This window comes from Argopecten irradians, chromosome 7, assembly GCF_041381155.1.
Source record: "Argopecten irradians isolate NY chromosome 7, Ai_NY, whole genome shotgun sequence".
NCBI lineage: Eukaryota > Metazoa > Mollusca > Bivalvia > Pectinida > Pectinidae > Argopecten > Argopecten irradians.
The window spans coordinates 3,410,671-3,432,149 of record NC_091140.1 but is presented as its reverse complement, the minus strand read 5'-3'; the positions used below and the strand labels follow the sequence as shown (position 1 = coordinate 3,432,149).

General features: G+C 34.3%; 2 protein-coding genes across 3 annotated transcripts in view; one reads left to right on the top strand and one right to left on the bottom strand.

Annotated features, from left to right (window-relative positions):
* Positions 1–1,561: 1,561 nt before the first annotated feature.
* LOC138327302 (ubiquitin carboxyl-terminal hydrolase 38-like) lies at positions 1,562–13,040 on the bottom strand. The gene is made up of 8 exons (XM_069273282.1): positions 12,679–13,040; positions 10,033–11,016; positions 9,633–9,734; positions 8,412–8,570; positions 7,585–7,778; positions 7,280–7,373; positions 4,976–6,232; positions 1,562–3,751 (listed from the first exon to the last, which is right to left on the bottom strand). The coding sequence occupies exons 2-8, from the start codon at positions 10,969–10,971 to the stop codon at positions 3,572–3,574; spliced, it is 2,925 nt and encodes a 974-aa protein (XP_069129383.1). The 5' UTR covers positions 10,972–11,016; positions 12,679–13,040; the 3' UTR covers positions 1,562–3,571.
* A 2,357-nt stretch (positions 13,041–15,397) lies between these two features.
* The window catches only part of LOC138327301 (uncharacterized), a 44,446-nt gene continuing 38,364 nt past the window's right edge, over positions 15,398–21,479 (top strand). Inside the window, exons 1-2 of one of the 2 annotated variants that reach the window (XM_069273280.1) lie at positions 15,398–15,515; positions 16,076–16,171. In XM_069273280.1, the coding sequence (XP_069129381.1) occupies positions 16,118–16,171 (54 nt within the window). In that variant the 5' untranslated portion in view covers positions 15,398–15,515; positions 16,076–16,117. Of the gene's footprint in view, positions 15,538–16,075; positions 16,172–21,479 lie in introns of both variants that reach the window. The other variant, XM_069273279.1, reaches the window with a different exon arrangement.

Genomic DNA, 21,479 nt, shown 5'->3' with positions numbered 1-21,479 from the left:
GGGACACTGATCTCTACACCCCTGGACTATCTCATAGTACTTCCTCGATACTCCGGGGACTCCGATCTCTACACCCCTGGACTATCTCATAGTACATCCTCGATACTCCGGGGACTCCGATCTCTACACCCCTGGACTATCTCATAGTACATCCTCGATACTCCGGCGCCTCCGATCTCTACACCCCTGGACTATCTCATAGTACTTCCTTGATACTCCGGGGACTCCGATCTCTACACCCCTGGACTATCTCATAGTACTTCCTCGATACTCCGGGGGTTCTGATCTCTACACCCCTGGACTATCTCATAGTACTTCCTCGATACTCCGGGGACTCCGATCTATACACCCCTGGACTATCTCATAGTACTTCCTCGATACTCCGGGGACTCCGATCTCTACACCCCTGGACTATCTCATAGTACATCCTCGATACTCCGATCACTTGCGATCTCTACATCCCTGGACTATCTCATAGTACATCCTCGATACTCCGATCACTTGCGATCTCTACATCCCTGGACTATCTCATAGTACATCCTCGATACTCTGAGGACTCCGATCTCTACACCCCTGGACTATCTCATAGTAAATCCTCGATACTCCGGGGACTCCGATCTCTACACCCCTGGACTATCTCATAGTACATCCTCGATACTCAGGGGACTCCGATCTCTACACCCCTGGACTATCTCATAGTACTTCCTCGATACTCCGGGGGTTCCGATCACTTGCGATCTCTACATCCCTGGACTATCTCTTAGTAACATTGGAGGCAACAGAACAGAACAGGTAATTCAGTCCTTTGTTGTACACCAAAAGAGCCGTATAATGGTACACTGTGGTCGACTGTGTGGCTTTGAAGTTGGGCGTCGTTCTCTCTGTAGTCTTCAAAGGAAGTCTTTGCTGGCCTTTGATTGGCCAAATGTTTTCTACTGAGCTGCCTCCAATTTTACTATGAGATAGTCCAGGGGTGTAGAGATTGTAAGTGATCGGAACCCCTGGAGTATCGAGGAATTGGTTGCTACATGTTTATCTATTACTTGTCTCTGGAACTCTATATGCCTCTGATTCACCTGAGGTAAAATACTTTAGTATATGCTCTTTGGTGTCTTTGGCAGTAGTCTTCAGAGAAAGAAAGACTACAATCAAGTATGTTAATTCGAATAATGTTATAGTCGTTCAAGGTCTCTGGGATTTTTAAAACACAAACTTCTCAATAAGCTTTGATACTTAACCAATTCAATAAAATGTATTGACAACATGTATTTAAACGGATTGAATAATAGGCGAAGCCTAACATCTTGTCAATACTATTTGTTGAAAATGAAACTCTTATATCTTAAAGTTTGTCACCAATGACCTTGACCTCCATCCAAGGTCAGAGAAATGTGCCTTAACTTATGCAAAACGTTTCAATTCAATGTTCATTTATGAACTCCAGGGATCTAATATTGCCCATGTTGAAGAATAGAATAACCAGGAAGCAGGCACATATGGGGGTAATTGGGCCCTTAAATTCCTAAAATTGTTAGTAAAGATTGATAACAAAAAGCAGCACTGCTGTAGAAAAAGAAAGTTTACTGTTTGTAATGAATAATAAAATGGCATTAATTCGAAATTACACGATCCTCAGACTTGAGGTATTTAACAAGGGAAATAAATTTAACAACTTGTGAACAATAGACACCACAGCTAATGAACAATGTCACTTGTAGGAATACAGACATTTGTTTTTAGGTGTGATATACACAATATCATAATGATTATAAATAGTCCATGCACATTTTTTAAGTCCATAAACTTTAAATGACATCAGTCCAGTTAAAACCTGAATTTTCTTCCATTACACATACATTTAACAATAATGACTTGTAATAATTTGTCTTGCTTATCTCACTTTGCATATAATATGTTATAAAAATTAAAATGTCACTGACAAAAGTATGAATTGACCAAGTCTCACTAAGTTCTCAAAAGTCTGTTTTTAATTTTACATACACATACTTTTTCTAAACCTTCATCCATGTGTTCTTACATTGTCTCATATTGATAAATTAACTGTTAATTAAAACAAAATTTCACTCTGTAAAAGGTTAGGCATCTTGACCCAATAATTAAAATTATTATGTTGAAAAGAGACGGGTTGATCCCTTGCAGAATGAATGAAAGGAGTGACTAACCAGGTATATCTCTTGATACAACTTCAGTAACAAACTACTGTCACCTTTAGTGCCGAAGCCAGATCATGAGATCTAACAATGTTGTTTTATCTATTGACAAAATAAGGGGTAAATGTATCGTACAATTATATAAACAAAGTGACCGATTGAGTACAGCTGTACTCTCACAGGCTTTAACCAGATCAGCAAAATACGTCAAGGAAATGAGTACATACAAAATATAAATGGAAATTATGAAGCCAAGCACTTTCAAAGCTCTATGGTATAAAAGGATTTGGGTTTGATGTGTGTATATAATTGGGCAGTTTGTATATTGAATCATATTTATAGCTTACGTTAATATATAAACAGGTACAAAATACATTGGTTGGCACCTCAGTAATCACAGAACAAAGGAAAAAAAGATCTGTACTGAGACCCAACCAGTAGTCGTGACAGAGCAGTAGTCGTGATCTAGTTAAAATTTCATTGTTTGCATCTCATGAAACACATTATTTCCACAAAAAGAAAACAACACCATCATAAAGTATTCATCAACAGCTCTAGACATTTGGAAATCTGGATACACACTAGTAGATATGCACACAATCACGACTACTGTCCCGTCACGACTACTGGTCAGTAATAAATACAACATTACAACATATCTATCCTGGTCAACAACCATGTACCGGTATCAAATCGCATCAAAATACATTGTACATATCTCAAAATTAAAATACTGTGGAAGATACCTGATTATTATACTCATATTGGAAAGAAATATAATATGTACATGTACACATACTTGACATAAATAAAATGATCAGCATATTGAATTTTAGCAGACTAATGCTGGATGATAAACAGTATAACCATCCAAAATTGTTTTGTTATAAAGTGAATATTGCTGTATATTTCGGAATAATTCACCTATAAATAAACAACAACCAGCAGTAAAATTCCTCTCCTGTATAAATCATCATTCAGCAGCTTTGACACAAAACAATTAACACACTTTCAGTTATCAATAAATCCACTTAAATATTTAATTCATCACCACATAATACTCTATTGTGTATATTCCATAAGTCAACCGAGGTTTAAAAATATTCAGTTCTGTTTGCTTAATTTGTCTATAAAATTCTACATATAATTTATGACATTTACAGTGTATTTAATATATGTTTAAATTATTACAAACATTTTAATTAAGTACCTGGTACATTTTCATTTAGAAAAATTCTGTAGATATTTACTCTCTATCAAATCTGTCATTTTTGGTTTCTCTACAAGGTTTTAATTTTTCAGATTTCATTATACTGTATGAAAGCTAGTAAGCTCCATTCCATGCAGAATCTGTTTTTCTTAAAAGGGTACATTTGCTGTAATATCAACGTTCCCTTTCCTCAGAAAATGAATTTTGCCCCCGACGTGTCTAGATCCCCTAACTTGCCCCCTCCCCCGCCCCCACAACTGCCCGGAGGTTCATCGTCGTCATCCCTTCTCTGCCAGTTAAACCAAGAAGATGTACTCGCTGAACCTGGTCGCTTTAGCTGATTCTTCTTTTGTGCCATGGTTTCCTGTTCCTGAATAACACATGTTTTTCAAAATATAAATTAACATGATAAGAAAAGCATGGCTTGCTTTTTCTTCACTTTCTGGCAGAATGAAAACGTTCTAGAAACCATTGAGGATATTTTTATTTTAAGCACGTTCAAATGATAAGTGAAATTTGTCTGTAATCAACAAAATTGCTTTTCATATAAAGATGCTCCACCGCTGACAAATGGTATTTTTTCACTATGAAGAACAGGAGCAGACAATTTAGTTTTTTTCTTCAGATACAAAAGTTACTTACTTTACACCATTACCACCATTGAAAAGTTTGAGCTTCTAATTTTACTTCAAGTTAAAAATATGAAAAATAATTAATTGCATCCCGAAAAAATTCTGTGACACTATATCCTATTGAATGAAGTACTGATTGTGCATGCACCAAAGGCGAAATAAATTATTTATATTATTTTTTGTGTTAATTAGGCATATATATACACGATTTGTTCAAATGATTAACATCATTTATGCTCTGTCGGCGGTGGAGCATAAGGTCAAATGAGCAAATTAAAGTTAAAAGTATGAAGCATATTCAAACAAAGTTGTAATACATATATATATATATATATATATATATATATGTAAATAAAAAAGAACAATGTCCATGTGATGGTTTCCATATACATAAAAAAACACAACTATAAAACAGTTTTTTCTCCCTAGCGCTTTCTCGGCTCATGCCGGTCTTCAGGGGTTTGAATTCTTTTATTTGTAAAACATGACGTCATAGTACAATGACGTCATAGTAAGATTACGTCATGACATGGTACATAAAGATATTGTGAATGGTTCTGGAAGAAAATAACAAAAACATGAATTCAGAACGGGACAAAGGAACTTCATATTAGTTTTTATTTCGTCCTCATGTTTTTGTTATTTTCTTCCAGAACCATTCACAATATCTTTATGTACCATGCCATGACGTAATCTTACTATGACGTCATTGTACTATGACGTCATGTTTTACAAATAAAAGAATTCAAACCCCTGAAGACCGGCATGAGCCGAGAAAGCGCTAGGGAGAAAAAACTGTTTTATAGTTGTGTTTTTTTATATATATATATATATATAGCTATCACATTATACTCCCATGTAAACAGCAGTATATGAATTTACATAAGTAGAAAACATTATCAAGGCTAATTTATCAAAACCTGAATCATCTATAAACATATCTTTAAACACGAGATCTGTACCTGTAGATACAAGGCGTTGTCTTTACTTAGGGCCATCCGTAGGTCTGTGCGCAGTGGAGGATCAACGTCCTTCGCCTGGAAAGAGTTGTTCATATTGAGTTCCTGTTTCTCTGCATTTTTAGTATCAATCCTTTTGTAGAACAATACATACGCTGTGTCTTTTGTAAATCTCTGAGTAACATCACAGAAGGAGCTATAGCTCGCATGGGACACACGGTTATCATTAAATAAATACCACTTATCCTGTAAAAAATCCACATCGTCCTCACTTTTACATTTGTCGAGGCTATCACAGATAGTGTCAGGATCACAGAAAATGGAGTGGCGTGCATAGGAGTAATAATGACCACAGTCAGAGGACGTCCCTGAGTGGACTACCACCCCACATAGTCCGTACACCTCCCCTCGTTTGGTGTTTACGTTAACACCACACTGTTCCATCTGTCCAGTCACAGCACTACGTAATGATTTCCTTTTATTTACTTCCTCCTTCTGGGGTGAATTTTCCACAGGGAGGATCAAAGTTCTAGGGTATTTCACCTCCTGGAATGTTTTAGACCTTGTCTGGAGTTTAACATTATAGGAGAACCTGAGGAGAGTGAGGATAAGGTGATCAGGTGCCTTCAGTACTTTGATCTTTCTCTCGCCCTCCTGGAGGCCACCACACTTATCACAGTGATACTTATTGTCCCCTGTCAGCTTCTCTGGCTGCAGGTAATACTGGAGCAAGTCATTCAGGTGAAGCTGTTTCACCGCCTCTGTCTTTGACTTTGGTGACACGTTTGTTGTGCTATCCTTGTCAGAGGAATTGTTCGTACTGTTCTGGAGTGGAGATTTCTCTCCTGTGCCTTTAGGAGAAGCTTCCTTACCGTTGCCCCCTACTAAAGTTCTTTCATCTCCCAAATTTTCTGTATCAGGAAATGCCAAAGGGATGTCTGTAAAATGCTCCGTTCTTGAAGATTCATTCATACATTTCAAACATGTGTAAGTTGTCACCATTTTCCCACCAAAGTGTTCATGAACAGTTGTTTCAAAATCATCATCAGAATTGCTTTGGCTGCTTGCCATGGTAACGTCCCCATCCTTATCTTTTTCACCATGGTTATCCTCTACTTCCTTTTTCAGATCATGGACTTCCTGTTCATGCAGCTGGTCAATAAGAAATTTAAGGAACTCGGAGCAGTCCTGCTGGTGACCAGCAGTGAACCAGGGGGGGCGGGCTATTCTAAGGAAGGTCACTGCTGCATAGGCTGGCCTCTATAGTAAAATAAAACCATTGAAATCAAAGACATTCCCATGGTACCAGGCCTCAGTTTCAGGAACATTCCCAATAAGTATAATATCTATGTTAAGGAAACTCCTTAACTTAAAATTCCCCATAGGAAAGCATTATGGAAGTTAAGGGAAAACCATGCCTTAACTTTGTAATACTGTTGTATGGGTATTTACTAATTTTAGGTTAAGAAAATTTCTTACGTTTAAAGGAATGTTCATACAACTGGACCCCAATATTCTGACATTTAAATGATATAAATTTATTCGTTTCAGTGTAATTATTGCTTTGTAATTGATCGTTTTTAAGGCTTTTCATTTAGGCATTTTTTTTTTGTTCTTATCAACCAGGATATTAGAATTACTCTGTACATTTACTACATTGCAATATGTGATAAACCATTTTCACCCTAAAAGCATATTTGACATCATATATATTAATGAAATGTATAGATAGCATTACCTGGGTGTTATGTATGTATAGACAACAATACCTGGGTGTTGTGTATAGATACATTACCTGGATGTTATGTATATACAACATTACTTGGGTGTTATGTATAGACACCATACCTTGGTGTTATGTATAGACAACAATACCTGGGCATTATGTATAGACAACATTACCTGTGTGTTATGTATAGACAACATTACCTGGATGTTATGTATAGACAACATTACCTGGGTGTTATGTATAGACAACATTACCTGGGTGTTATGTATAGACAACATTACCTGGGTGTTATGTGTAGACATCATTGCCTGAGTGTTATGCATAGACAACATTACCTGGGTGTTATGTATAGACAACATTACCTGTGTGTTATGTATAGACAACATTACCTGTGTGTTATGTATAGACAACATTACCTGTGTGTTATGTATAGACAACATTACCTGTGTGTTATGTATAGACAACATTACCTGTGTGTTATGTATAGACAACATTACCTGTGTGTTATGTATAGACAACATTACCTGGGTGTTATGTATAGACAACATTACCTGGGTGTTATGTATAGACAACATTACCTGGGTGTGACTCAGAAATGCAAACACATACTGCAGCTTTGCCATCAACTGTTGTCGTGGAGTTGGACTGTGTGCTAAAACTGCTCTCCTGAAACTGAATTAAACAGAAAATATTACATACCATGTTAATATGAAGTAGAGTAACAACATTAAAATCACAATTTTCAACAATGTCAAGGACAAGGATACTACACAGCTGAGAAAATTTCCTTGATTGTTCTCATTACTTGTTACTGAAATTGAGTTGATTATATTTTTCCTTTTATTTCATGAACAGCCAATGCAATTTTGGACACGCAACTTACTCGTCACACATAAACAGGGCCTGTACCACGCTGTTCAGGAAGCAGGTGTTCCCCAAATTAAATAGTCCTGTTTTCCCAGTTACTGATTTTTGCGTGACTTTTGATGTATAATTAGCACTATCAGATTTCTGAGCTGTCCACTTATTTTCAACCAACTTTGCTCTCATAGATTCAGCATCAGGCTTTGGGTAGTCCTATAACATAAAATCATTGTCTAGTAGTTAATATAGACTTGAAATGGGATAGTCCTATTTCTTATTCACAGATTGCAGAGTTATCTCCCTTGCGAGTATAGGTCAGTACAGTGTATAATGAGCTAAAAATTGTTGTTAATTGTTGTTTAAACATAACATTACACTGATAAGAACAGGCTTTCCCAATCAGTACCTACCCACAAGGGCAGATAACTCTGTAAAATGCAAATACAGAATAACATGCATACATCTCCAAGTGGTTAATAATAAATAAAATGTTGTTCCTACAACACTTTATCTTTGTCTAGTACATATCATAAAACCAGGTCTAAGATATTCTCTACCCTACTGAAGCATTTCATTTGATTTATAGTATATCTAACTTTTAAGTATTAATTACTAAATAAAAACTAGTAGAATTAATCTAATAAAAATGAAATTTGAAGCAAAAGAATTGTAGTGTATGTTAATGTTGATGGTATTGAATCATTAATGAGGTTATAGTTCACAACATTTCAAAATGATTATGATCATAGCATCTTTATCACTACAAGCTACAGTAAACCATAATCATACAGGTCAAGTTAGCCTGCCATACAATAGTACGTAGTCCAGGGCTTCTATCTTACTAACCTTGAACAGCACCAGTACAGAGTCGTAGAGGTCTGGGTAGCCAGCATGTAGGTACATACAGCAGTGTAGAACATCAGATATTCTGCTCAAGGCATTTATAGATTCAGTAGTGTTCTCCTTTTTTAATTTCTTATGGATGTTGGGGATCATCGGAAGTATCTACCAAAATAGAATATAATATGATGCATGGATGTTCAGTTGATCTAGTGACAAGTCAAGTATTTCAAACTGATGTCTCTACTTGAGATCACAGGACCTATTGATTACAAATCTAAGGTTTAAGTAATCATCTGGACAATGTTACAGCAAAACTGAAGGTTCTGGGTCCAATAACAGGTGAAACAGGTCGTTTGGTTCTCTGACATACATCAAAAGAATCAAATAATGGTAAACTTTGTGGCTTTGAAGTTGGATGTCATTTTCTGTAATCCTCAAAGGAAATTTCCACAGACCTGTAATTGGTCAGGTTTTTTCTCCTGAAATTCCTTAAGTTTGACTATGGCATAGTCCAGGGATTACTAATATGACAGAGATGTATATAGTAATGCATGGAATATTGGATGATATAAAAGGAATTTTCATTTTTTAAGCAACATGTACATGTACTGTCATTATTTCAAAATTATAGCTAAATGATGTTCATATTTGAACAGTGATTTTCATATTTTCTTGTACATACCAGGAAAAAATGTTATACTAATTTTCTTCCCTGAAATATGTATATTTTGGATATAATTTGCTCCTTTACTTTGGAAAATATTCATATGAAATACACAGAAAAATATTTCTAGGGGTAGTGGCTTTTATTCTGCCCTAAATGCACCCCAAAAAGGTCACTCAGGAGACTTCTTATACGTTGGTTGTTTCTGATATCTTGCTCTAATCCTGATGCAGTAATACAATATAGCATAAAAAACATTCAGCAATAAAGCCAATTCAGAAAGACAGTTTATTAAATACATCAACTATGAGCTATTAAACTCAATTACCATAATTGACTCAATAAGCACCCTCATCCCTATAACATTAAGCATCCCTCCCCTTTTTACCCCTTGATTTTGAATTAAATGCAGGCAAGAAATATGAAAACTGTAGGATTTTTTATTGAGTTATTATGAAAAAAGATTGATGAGTTTATTTTTTGCAATAATTTTATGAAAGCCATGACGAAATTTGGTTCTGGGCACTTATCAGATGAATATGGTAATTCTGAAACATTACCTTGTGAAATGGTTCTGGCGAATGTTGGAAACTGAACAACATGTGTGACAGGACATTGATGGCAGAGCTACGCACTAGGGGGAAAGACACCTTCTCAAACACCTTTAGGCAAGGAAAAAAACCAGAATTATAATACATGTTATTTAGTTACCCAATAATAAGATTTTACTTCAATAAAAATTAATAGATCCTGATTCCCATACTTAAGATGTATGTACATATTCGCATTGTGAAATTCATTGCATCAAACTACCTGTCATGAGTATTAACTTCAAACTCAGCTAAAAAACAAACACAGATGACTAATGTAAGATTATTAATTTAACTTACAATACCAGATAAATATACTATGGAAACCATTATTTCTTAAAATAGATCCAAATTTGCTGTGAATACAAACCTGTTCAATCTTTGTCTCTGTGACATTGATCAAAACACTGTATCGTTTAGCCACTGCCAAACCCTTCAGAAATGCAATGATCCATAGATCAATGTTCCTGGCTGTGGGCCATTGTAGCCAGTCAACTACCCTCTGAAGAGCTGCAGTCATCATCATGTTATCAATGGCAGGATTGTTGATTGTGAATTTCACGACCATCTTTAACATTTCTGTTGGTATATGCTGGGCAAGAGCTCCAAGACAAAATGATGGTTCAACTCCAGATTCATCGACAGATGATATGATTCCGAAGATGGCTTTCAGTGACATCATCACTACCTCCGAATCTGTCCTCTCCCAGATATCCTTGATTAAGCTGGAAACGTTTTCTGCATGCAGTACATACTGACGGATATCTTCATGAGTATCAGGAACAGAACATATACTTAGAGCGTCTATAAGGGCCACACAAAAACGACCAGTGAAATCACCCTTCGGTACACATGAACGAAACTCCTTCAGAAATTTGACAAAATTTGAAATACATGGGAGAGAGGGATGTTCCCTGACGTAGCTAATAGCCTTGGCTTCAATAACTTGCATGTGACTGCTACACACTGGTGAGCGCTGCAACAGAATCATACTCTCATGGAGAAGGGTGACTGCATTGGCCTCATTCCTGTAGGTAGTGGACAAAAGTGTTAACAAGTACTGACGATTGAAGTATTCCTCGAACACAGACAGGTTATACTTGGCCCACAGCTTGTACACAGACAGGCCTTCACTAAGAGCTACATCTGAATCTCCCTCTAGATACCATTTGGCCATCAGTTCCAACACTGACCGTATCACCTTTACTGGCTGTGGTTGCGAACCTCTGTTAGCAATCTTCTGAATCAGCTGTTTTTTCAAGCTGTCTGGATGTGCAGAGGAGAGGATCCCAACCAATATGTTATCCATCTTCTGTGATTAATAAGATCAAGATTTATATAACTTTGGTTTAATCTGAAAAATGAGAGTAAAGAAAAGATGAGTGTCTTACAGTTACAAACCAGATCTAAGGCATACACAACTTTTGACAGAGAATATGACCAGTGACCATGGTCAGTGCCTGGCAAATAAACTGACTCACATATATAGATTCAAACTCGCAGCCAAGAGATGGAGGGCTTGTTGTAATATATATGATGTGCAGACTGTTTATTTTGATAAAGGCAATTTATTTACCATAGTAAACCAACAAAATAAAATAAAAATTGATGAACCAGCTAGTTCATCTTCGCTAGCCAAGGGTATTAAGTCCGATTTTCTTCCTACTACCCTTGGCATATCTCACTTCAGAACAGGTGTTTTTGCTTTCAAATTCTGATTGGATGCGGCTAGGTTCAGGCGACCAATGAAAACGCAGCTTTGATATGTCAACAAAACTAAACTGAAGCGATAGTATATAGTGACCTACATTTGTATAATGAGGCATCAGGCATGTCATGTCTGTCAACATCAACTCCTAGTGAAGTTATATTACTATCTATTTAATTGTATCAGGAGAGGAGAAAATGTAGCGGCCAGACCAGGACCCTCAAAACACTAGCCAAGCACTCTACCGACTGAGCTACCTGGTCACCGATAATCGACCCAGTCCAATCCCGCTCCACTATCAATTAGATGTTTTATACCAGCTAAATGAACCTCTTGGAGACGTTGCTCTCCAAACAGATTGGAAAGTATGTGCGTGGTTTATGTTTTACAAATTAAACAATTAAAAGATATACTGCGATCTCGTTATAATAAAATTGGACATTGCAGAACTTCTGCGTATCCAGTGTTATATACATAAGTCATTATTCAGTTATACATTATTCATTATCCGGTGTTATATACATTATTCATTATCCGATGTTATATACATAAGTCATTATCCAGTTTTACATACGCCCAAAACAAAAAAATATCCCACCCTGTTTCATTGGCACTCAACATGGGGCAAAATGACTCACACATATGTTCATCTTTGGTATTTTGAATCTGTCGCAAATAACATGTGTGTTTCATAGGGTGCAACCATTTTTTCAATCATACAACAATGATATGAGCTTTTTAATTGGTTCCTTATTACGTAAGTGGAAGGGGCGCAACTGAGGTGATCCAGCAGGTGGCGCAGTGCAGGACCACTCGTTCTGAAGTGAGATATATGCCAAGGGTAGTAGAAAGAGAATCGAACTAATACCCTTGGCTAGCGAAGTTGCCACTAGTTAAGTTAAAATTATCCAAAATTAGCTTCAGGAAAAAACACGAGTTCAAACTATCCAAGATGAAAATGGCAAGATTCAAAGTGATGCTTTTGATTACAATACAAAATATTCCATATTTGCATCTTTCCCTATCGGAGTTACTTCCCCTCGTCTCCTATGTCTAGTACATACATAATATACATAGTCGGATCGAATGGCGTGGTACGATGCAACTAAACTATATATACAGTGATGTAAAATTATGAAGGATGAGAAGCCTACATTGACAAAGTCTATCAAAGTCGTCTTACTTTCATGTCTAACAAATCGGAACTGCGGATTCCGAAGCAGTTTTTGTAACTCACATAGGACTGCATAAGATCGTTGATGATCTTCAGTATGGACGATCTTCGGTCGGTATGTTTAAAATACTTACCAAGCATATGTCCAACATATATAACAAAGCCCAAGATTTTACTGGTTTTTATCATCAAGGGACTGACATCATTCTGATGATAATCCATTATCACGATGATAAGGTAGAAAACCGTGCCGCTCACTTGTCATTTTTGGTGATGAAGGGTTTCTAACCTTCTTCGTGAAGAGTTCCTATAGACTTCCACCTCATTTACCTCCCTTGCGTACGCTTCCTACCAATCCCTTGTCTGGTTCCCTGCTGTGAATGCTCGGATAGCTCTGCGCTATTCTAACCAGACTACCCAATCCCATGTAAAACTTCATTCTAGAAAATTTTCCGCTGCGCGGCCCATTTCCTAAAACGTTCAAGCACATGATGCTAAACCTTAAAAAGTAAAATTCAATGCACACGATCTAGACTAAAAATGTCCATCAAGGGATTCTATATACTATTTAATAAAAATGGCTCTTAAAAGATCAATTTGTTTATATGTCTTAGCGAGAAAATTAATAAAAAAAAAAAAAAATTGTTACACAGCAATGTGCCGATGGTGTGAAGCCGGTATATTCAGATCGAGTAGGGTTGCATAATGTTATGACGACACAATTATCATTTCTAAATGCAGGTAGCTTTAAAAATTACCATGTAAAGAACGCTTTATAATCATTAAAATACATCGTAAAACTCATCTCAGTCATTCTAAATCGATTTTTTTTCCGGGGAAGACCCCCGGACCCCCCCCCCCCCCCCCCAACACCAAAATCTCGCGTATTCGGGCGCTTGCAAAATCACCAAAATACATTGTAAAACTCATCTCAGCCAATCTAAATTACAATAATTTTCCCGGGGTCACCCTCAGACACCTAAAACACCAAAATCTTCGTTAATTATTCATGTACAAATGAACATAAAGCATTATATGTTTGGGAGTTGAATTAATCTCCTCCTGAAGGTGCGACGGCGGGGGGGGGGGGGGGTGTTTACACAACAATATTGAGGACCTTTGCCCCCCATTACGTTTCATCTTCCTACGCCACTGATAGATATGCTTTTACTAAAGTTATGCATATCACTATACTGATCGCAGCTAGTAATTTCCCGCCAAAATACATATGTAAAACTAGGTCCTACAGCAAGGATAACCCGATATTAATACAATATATTTTATTTGCATTTTTACATCCACATACAAGAATCGGTAGCAAATTAGTAAAGATTGTATGTATCAAACAATAATAGAAAATCTACTGTAATAAACCAAAAAGTTTAAGAACAACTTTGTATATACATTTAGTCCGCTTGCCTCAGTTCAAACATCCTCGATACTACAGGGCTACCGATCACTTACGATCTCTACCTACTATATCTGTAGAGATCGTTAGTAATCGGAAGCCCCGGAGTATCGATTATGCAGTTCAAACGACTTTTTGATAAAGGCCCAAATCCTGCAGAAGTTGTGGTTCATTAGATGACAATAACTTTACTAAATTTCCATAGTCCATGAACATAGAATTAACTTTGTATTTAGATAAGAAAATGACAAATGGTATTTTTTCACTATCAAAAACAGGAGCAGACGATTTAGTATTTTCTTTAGTTACAAAAGTTACTTACACCATTACCACCATTGAAAAGTTTGAGCTTCTAATTTTACTTCAAGTTAGAAATATGAAAAATAATTATTGCATCCCGAAAAAAATACGTGGCACTATATCCTATATGGAATGAAGTACTGATTGCACATGTACCAAAGGCAAAATAAGTTATTTTATATTATTTTCTATGTTTAAATGATGAATATCATTTATGCTCTGTCGGCGGTGGAGCATCTTTAATGTCAGATGTGATGTTATTTTCGTTGATAATATTTGATACGTATAAAAACCACGACTATGATCAACTTTCATGAATGTTTTTACTTGAAAGCTTCTTTTACAAGAATATTCATGGCATCTTGTGATTTTCTAGCCAGAAACAATCATCCCCATATCATCTTAAGATACATTATTAATTTAGTACACAAGTAAAAACAATATTTGCCTTATTTCCCTCGGTTATATCGACACTAACGTGGCGCTACCCAAAATGGAATACTTTTAAAATTTGTGATACATAATTTTCAGTCATCCTCATGCAGTAACCCAGGCGATACCCTAATGATACATTGCTGACAGTGGGTTATACCGAGGATGAATTTTCAGTTTACAATCTTAACTATCAACTGTCCAGAACAAAAATTTAGGTGCTGATTAATAATTGTGACTATTTTTATGTATAATTTTCTTTTCTGTTACTTAGTGTCAACATGAAAAATAATGAAGTTATGAGAAAAAATTGAAAAACGGAAAAACGACGTCGTGCGACAACCCTAAAACACTTTATAACTAGAAAATGTTTGAACTTTCCTCAAATGAATTCAAATTTAATGAACTGTATAAAAATCATATTCTACATCGTACTATACAATGTAGAGAGATTTTCCCGATTTTTTTAATCTAGGCCACTAAAACGTCTAAAAATGGTCTATGGACACTCTGGTTGGTCCATTTTTTTTATATAAACTGTAATTTTAAGATCCCTGTGATATATTGAATAAATCATATGCATGTAGTTTCATGATGATGCAAGAGACCGTTTACTTTCGTTTTCGGTGTACGTAACTATAGAAAACGTCTACTTTCGTTTTAGGTTGACATAACTACAATGTATAAAATCCGTCTACTTTCGTTTTAAGAGAGCGTAATTATAGAAACCTAAATATAGAAACCACATAGGCCTACTTTCGTTTTAGGTGCTACGTACATGTATTTTCATGCTATTTTTTAGCGATTACTTAATCACCGCAACTTCGGAAGGTAGTATACGCTGTAGTCCGTTGTACGTAGTTTCTGTGTCATATGTTTACCATACTTTATGATGATATATAAATGTATGTACATGTTTATTTACTTTAATATACACTGTACCAAACTTACTATGTGCTTACTAAATCAACATAGCCTAACCACAGGGACCTGGCACGAAAACATTTAACCAACAGTATACTTATATTATACTATAATATATATGTATACTGTTGTTTAAAATTTTCGTGCCAGGTCCCTGTGAGCCTAACGATAAGACCATAGGAGTTTGACGTTCTGTCAATAATATATAGTATAAATATATATGAATACCCCTATATACCATATAAAAACAATAATAGCCTATATATGGGTATTTTTATATATTTATACTAAATATTATTGACAGAACATCAAACTCCTGTGATAAGACATACATGTACTTGTACATTATGAACCTTGTATAATGCTATAAATCAGTTTACGATGTGAATACAGCTAAGTGTGAAAGATTACACCAGTTATCAGTTGTGAATACAGTTATAAATCACATCATATTGTTTGATAAACAGGATTGAGGATTTACTTATTTGAAGTGAAGGGTCAAGAACAGTATGGTAGTTTGTCGTGAGACCTTATCGATTCTAGTGTTGACAGTCTTCGCATGGGTAAGTACTAGTATAAGTCATTTTATATTGGTGCACCAATAGTATACTAGATACAGACATATTGTACAGATTATTTTTTATGTAACTAACTTATCAACTTTATAATGATCATTAATATATTTCTATTTATACAAAAAATCTCCTTCAATGATATTTTTTTTTTTTTGTAATTTTTTATTTTTTGTCAAACAATACATCAGTTTTACATTAATCACATATTCATGAATTCTTGATATAGTTATCTTCCATGCACATCTTTCACTCTGCCATTCTTTCATTCATCATTTTAATTTCATTGTTTGATTTTTTTATAGAGAGAGGGGAGGGAGAGAAAAAAAATAAAAAAAGAACAAAGAATTGGGAAGGAAAGAAGGGATAATGGGATGAACTAGAAACGAGAGATCGTGAAGTATAATATTTAAATGTAGATATATTCTTATATGAAGAATAATGAATCAACTAAATGAAAACACGATTAAAAAAAAAAGAAAAAAGAAGTAAAGAAAGAAAAAGAAAGAAAGAAGGGGGAAAAAAAAAGAAAAAAAAAGAAGAAGGAGGCAAGAAGTTAGATAGTCATTCTATATTTGATAGTTACAATAATATTATTGAATTAAAAATTACTGCTCAACATCCTGATCAAAAGCAAGCATTACACATGTATGTATGACAACAAATAAATATATATTCTATTTTAATAAAAGATATGTGCAACTGTCAGGGATTTGTGAGTTCTACTAGCTTTATCCATTTTTTCCAATCTTTGGTAAATTTTTTAAAAGTTTTTTCTCCTTTTTTATAAGCTATATATCTTTGAACATAATAATAATCTTTAATACAGTTTAAAAAAGCCATCACATTTAAAGAACCATGTAAACATCTTGTTTTATAAATATACTGTTTGATAAAAAGAACAATTTCATTATCGATTCTTTGATATATTCCGTTATGATTAAATTTTCCGAAAAGCATAGTTTCTTTATTAATTGCAAATGGTATAAACAGAATATCTAAAAGACTTTCAAAATTAGCTAAAAAATCCTGAACTTCAGAGCATTCCCAAAATAGATGAGTGATTGTCTCCCTTTCTAAAGCACATAACAAACAATAAGGATTATTAGAGAGACCAATTTTACAAAGATAAGTGTTAGTTGTTAGTATATAATGGGAGATTCGGAACTGAAGCCACTGAAGTTTAGTATTATTGGTAGAGATGAAGGGTATATTATATATATCTTTCCATGTTTCTTGATCGTAGTCAAAAGAGGTTCCCCATTTAGTTTGACCAGTTATTACAGTATTGTTTTTGACAAGTGCTCTATAAAAATCTTGGACTCCACAAATGTTTTTCAGTATAATTTCAAGACTAAAAGGAATAATTGGATAAAATAGTATTTCATTTGGTAAATTTACATTCTTCAGATACTTTTTAATGCTGGATATCAGTCCATTATATTGAAGATAATTACTTATTACACCATAACTATTACAAAATTCATCATATGTAAGGAATGAACATGGAGAAACACTTTTTAACAGGTCTTGTATTATTGAAATTCCCTTTCTAAACCATGATTGGTAGAAAATCGTTTTATTTCCAACAGTAATGTTTTTATTGTACCAAATTGGTGTCTTAAGAACAGAGTGTTTTTCCGCTTCTAATTGATTATCCTTTATTCTTAGTTTGAACCATGCTGTAAATTTATACATCCTTCCAAAAATCATTCTTACAATTAGATAAAATTTTATTCAGATATTCACTTCCACAGTTTGCCAGATAAAGAAAGTTTACTTTAGTTTTTAGAATCATTTGCCATTTACCATTTGATCCACCCTATCTTTAACGAGTCTATAAACGATGAAAGATGAATCATTTTCAAACCTCCATCTATATAATTCTGGATAACTACATCTCGCTTAACTTTATCTGAGTTGCTATTCCAAAGAAAATTAAAAAGAACTGTGTTAAGATGTTTTACAAAATTTTCATCTGGATTTGGAAGTGAAATAAAAAGATGATTTAACTGAGAAATTAAGAGAGATTTTATGATACACACTCTACCAATAGGAGATATTTTCCTTTTATTCCATGTTTGTATTAAATTTTTTAGTTTACATAATTTTTTATCAAAGTTCATTTTTGGTATTTTATGAAGATCAACATGAAAGTCAATACCAAGAAGTGTAAATTTAGTAACTCCCCATTGTAAGTTCAAGCTCGGAATAAGTGTATCATTACTATACTTTTTACTGCCTATCCAAATAACCTGTGATTTTCCTGTATTTATTTTAAGTCCTGAAATTTTGGCATAAATATTTAATTCTGTAACAGCTGCCTTCAAAGAGTTTTCAGATCCATCAAGTATTAGAGAAGTGTCATCAGCATATTGAGAATTTAAAATACTACAATTTTCTATATTTATACCAACAATGTTTCTGTTATTTCTAATACGAATAGCCAAGACTTCCGCACAGATGATAAAAATATAAGGAGCGATTTAATTCCTTTGACGACAACCGCGCATAATATTAAAAAATGAAGACAAATTACCTCCTTGATTAATTGCAGAGCTAGCATTATGATGTAAAACTTTTATCCAATTTCTTAAACTATTTCCAAAATTAAAGTATTTCAGAGTTTTATCAATAAATTTCCAGGAAACGGAGTCAAAAGCTTTTTCGAAATCAATTATTAACAACATTCCAGGGATATCATATTCCTCAGTGTATTGCATAATGTCATAAATTAATCTTGTATTTTCTCCTAAATATCGTCCAGAAATAAAACCTGTCTGGTCTGAATTCAAAATTTTACCCAAAATATTTTTAATCCTGTTAGCTATTGTCCCAGAAGCTATTTTATATACAATGTTTAATAAAGAAATTGGACGCCAGTTTTTAATAAAGTATTTTGATTTGTTTGGCTTTGGAATACAGGTGATAATGCCCTGACGTTGTGTGATTGAAAGTTGACCATTTAAGTACCCATAATTAATAGAACGAACAACGAAAAACCCCAATTTACTCCAAAAACATTTGAAAAACTCTGAAGTGTATCCATCCGATCCCGGACTTTTATTATTATTTTTCATATTTTTAAGAGTTGTTGATGCTTCTTCAAACGTTATTAGACCCTCCATACTCGAAGATTCTGTATTATTTAATTTTGGAACTTCACAACCTTCTAAAAATTCTTCTAAATCTACTTCCTCAATGTTCTTGTCAACAGAGTATAATTGTTCATAAAAGGATTTAACTTCACTAAGAATTTCATCTTGATTAGTGATAAACTCTCCATTTTCTTTCTCAAGTTTTGGAATAATTTTTGATACATAATTTCTACTTTCTAGATTTAAAAAATATTGTGTAGGCTTTTCCCCTTCCTCTATCCATAAAGCTTTTGACCGAATTACACTACCTTTAAGTTTTTCCAACCGAATCTCTTCTAATTCCTTCTTTTTTCTATTCAATTCATCTAGATCTATATCAACAGTAGTTTGATTTTCAAGTTTACTAATATCTTCTTTCAGATTGTTCTCTCTTAAATTCTTTTGTTTCTTTTTAAAAGATGAATATGATATTGTTCTTCCTCTTATTTCCATTAAAAGTGTCTCAAGAAAGAGTTGATCATTTATTATAAATTGTAGGCTGCTATCCTGAATATTATCAATAGAGTCAAGATTATATATTGGCAGACAGTACTGTGCTTTTACAGATTTAATTGTATTATTTACCAGGTTCAAATATTCTTGATCATGTAATAATGAGTTGTTAAATTTCCAAAGCCCTTTACCTTTTTTGAAGTCATAAAATTTTAAAACAATCTTTGGAAAAGAATGATCAGACCTATACCCTGCATCAATATTTGCTTCAGAAACACCTTGACAATACATTTCGAGAAACAAGAAAAAAATCTAATCTTGATTGTTTTACAGGTGAATGTTTTCGCCATGTATAACGTTTCAAATTTGTATTCTGTTCCCTAAAAACATCTACCATATCTAAATTTTCTATTAAATTTAAAACTTTCTCTCTAGCCTTTGGATTATTGATTTTTTTATAGCTTTTGTCATAGTCCAGCTCAGGGTCAATAACTAAGTTAAAATCACCACAGATTATATATTTATCATTATCAAAGTCAAGGATAGTATCTTCCACTCTTGTAAAAAAATCAGGACAATCGGAGTTTGGACCATAAATATTGATTAATGTTATATTTTTACCTTCAATTTCCAAGTCTAATGCTAAAAAATTACCAGACGAGTCTATCTTTTCCTTTTTGATCCTGCAATCAAAATTATTGTTAATTAGTACAGCAACACCCCGTGAGTTAGATTTAAAAGAATTGAAATGACAGTTATAACCCCATTCATTGCGTATTAGTATTTCTTTTTCTTTGGTAAAATGTGTGTCTTGAATGCAGTATATATTATAACTTTTGTCTCTTTGTTACGTGGGTTACTGGCTTCTATAGCACACACAATGCAGCAGCTAGACAACAACCATGTATATCGAACAGCCATGTTTTTATTCAACAAGTTACTCAACACAAGCATATCAGTTATACAGTAAGTAGTGCTACTAGTACTTTACACAAGTAAGCGAACCTAACTGATAGATACGTTACATCCCCCTCCTTAAGCATATAGCACAAAGTATACTAAATTATTATCTTCTAGATAATCTTTACCATACCAAAGAATATGATAACTAAGAACACAATAGTATATTTATAAATCATAACTGCAAGTTATTAGAAATATACTTCAGCATATAAGTTTAAATTACCAGATAAATGTCTTTGTATTTTACTGTCTCTAGAACACAATTACAGTTCGTAAATTGTAGAATCACTTAAGCTTGAATGTTCATTTGTTTATCTGTAGCTGATTGAACACAAACTCAAAACTGAATAATTAGAAATAAATTTGTTTCACTGCACTAGATTGTCTGTTGTCTTTCTAACTTAGCATGAAGATGTTTGACTAGAAAACACGAATTATAAGTCTTTTAAACGCGAACACAAAACTTGAATATTTACAAATATACACAGTCTGTCTATAAGAACATCACACATCTAGGCGGGTTTGGTGCCTTCACAATCCTTCCAGATCTGGTCACTCTAGGTGCTGGAATAGGAGGTGGTACCACTGGTGATGGTGCTGATGTCACATCCGGTTCCTTGGTGGTCACCACATGTGGTTCCATAGTATGCTCTTTAAACAAACTAGTCTTAGGATTGTCTGAAGCAGAGCGAGACGTAGTTACAGACTTACGCAAGAATTGTTCTGGTTCTGTAGTATGGTGTACT

Coding starts and splice junctions, on each gene's coding strand:
- LOC138327302 (XM_069273282.1), bottom strand. CDS start 10,971: ATGGATAACATATTGGTTGGGATCCTCTCCTCTGCACATCCAGACAGC. Junction 8,571..9,632: donor CGCCAGAACCATTTCACAAG/GTAATGTTTCAG, acceptor CTATTTTGGTAG/ATACTTCCGATGATCCCCAA. Junction 7,779..8,411: donor CTGTACTGGTGCTGTTCAAG/GTTAGTAAGATA, acceptor TTTATGTTATAG/GACTACCCAAAGCCTGATGC.